Source organism: Geospiza fortis, unplaced genomic scaffold (genome assembly GCF_000277835.1).
Source record: "Geospiza fortis unplaced genomic scaffold, GeoFor_1.0 scaffold102, whole genome shotgun sequence".
Lineage (NCBI taxonomy): Eukaryota > Metazoa > Chordata > Aves > Passeriformes > Thraupidae > Geospiza > Geospiza fortis.
Window position 1 is genome coordinate 2,584,418 of NW_005054373.1, and position 756 is coordinate 2,585,173.

At 68.4% G+C, this 756-nt stretch overlaps 1 protein-coding gene across 1 annotated transcript in view; it reads left to right on the top strand.

Annotated features, from left to right (window-relative positions):
* Window positions 1-755, top strand: part of DPEP1 (dipeptidase 1) — a gene marked incomplete at its 3' end in the record, with an annotated part of 5,613 nt that extends 4,858 nt beyond the window's left edge. The window contains exons 8-9 of the mRNA XM_031060129.1: window positions 313-448; window positions 711-755. Of these exons, the coding sequence (XP_030915989.1) occupies window positions 313-448; window positions 711-755 (181 nt within the window). The remainder of the gene's footprint in view (window positions 1-312; window positions 449-710) is intronic.
* Window position 756: the final 1 nt, after the last annotated feature.

The window sequence follows — 756 nt, forward strand, 5'->3', positions numbered from 1 at the left end:
GCAGGTGGGGGGGTGCCCAGGTGGCTGGGGGTGGCAGTGTCCCCCCCCCACCCTGCTCACCCCCGTGTCCCCCCACAGACCACATGGACCACGTGAAGAAGGTGGCTGGTGCCCAGGCTGTCGGCTTCGGGGGGGACTACGACGGGGTCACGGCGTAAAGGGGGTGATGGTGTGGGATGGGATGGGATGGGGTGGGACAGCGTGTCCCCACCATGGGGACATCCTGAGGGGTGGGGGTGTCTCCTCCTGCACGCTGTGTGGGCAGCTGGGGGTGCTGGGGGTGGCCCTGCTGTGAGCTGTGGGGTGGCACAGGGTCCCCACCGGCCTGGAGGACGTCTCCAAGTATCCCATGCTGGTGGCCGAGCTGCTGGCGAAGAACTGGACGGAGCAGGAGGTGAGGGGAGCCCTGGCTGAGAACCTGCTCCGGGTCTTCAGCAGAGTGGAGGAGGTGAGCAGGGCATGGGGAGCACGGGGCACAGGGAGGGACAGGGCAAGGGACACGAGTGGCACTGGGAGCATCGGGAATGGGGATGTGTGGGACACGGGGACACTTGGGGCAGCAGCCACAGGTGGAACACCGGGCACGTGGCACTGAGGAATTTGCGGGGACACAGGGAGGCACGGGGACACATGGGACGTGCATGGGATGGTGCGGGGTGGCAGGGGCTCCGTGCCCCTCTCAGCGGGAGCCCACGCTGTCCCCACGGCAGGTGAAGAGGAGCCTGCAGGGCACGGCTCCCCACGAGACCCCCATCG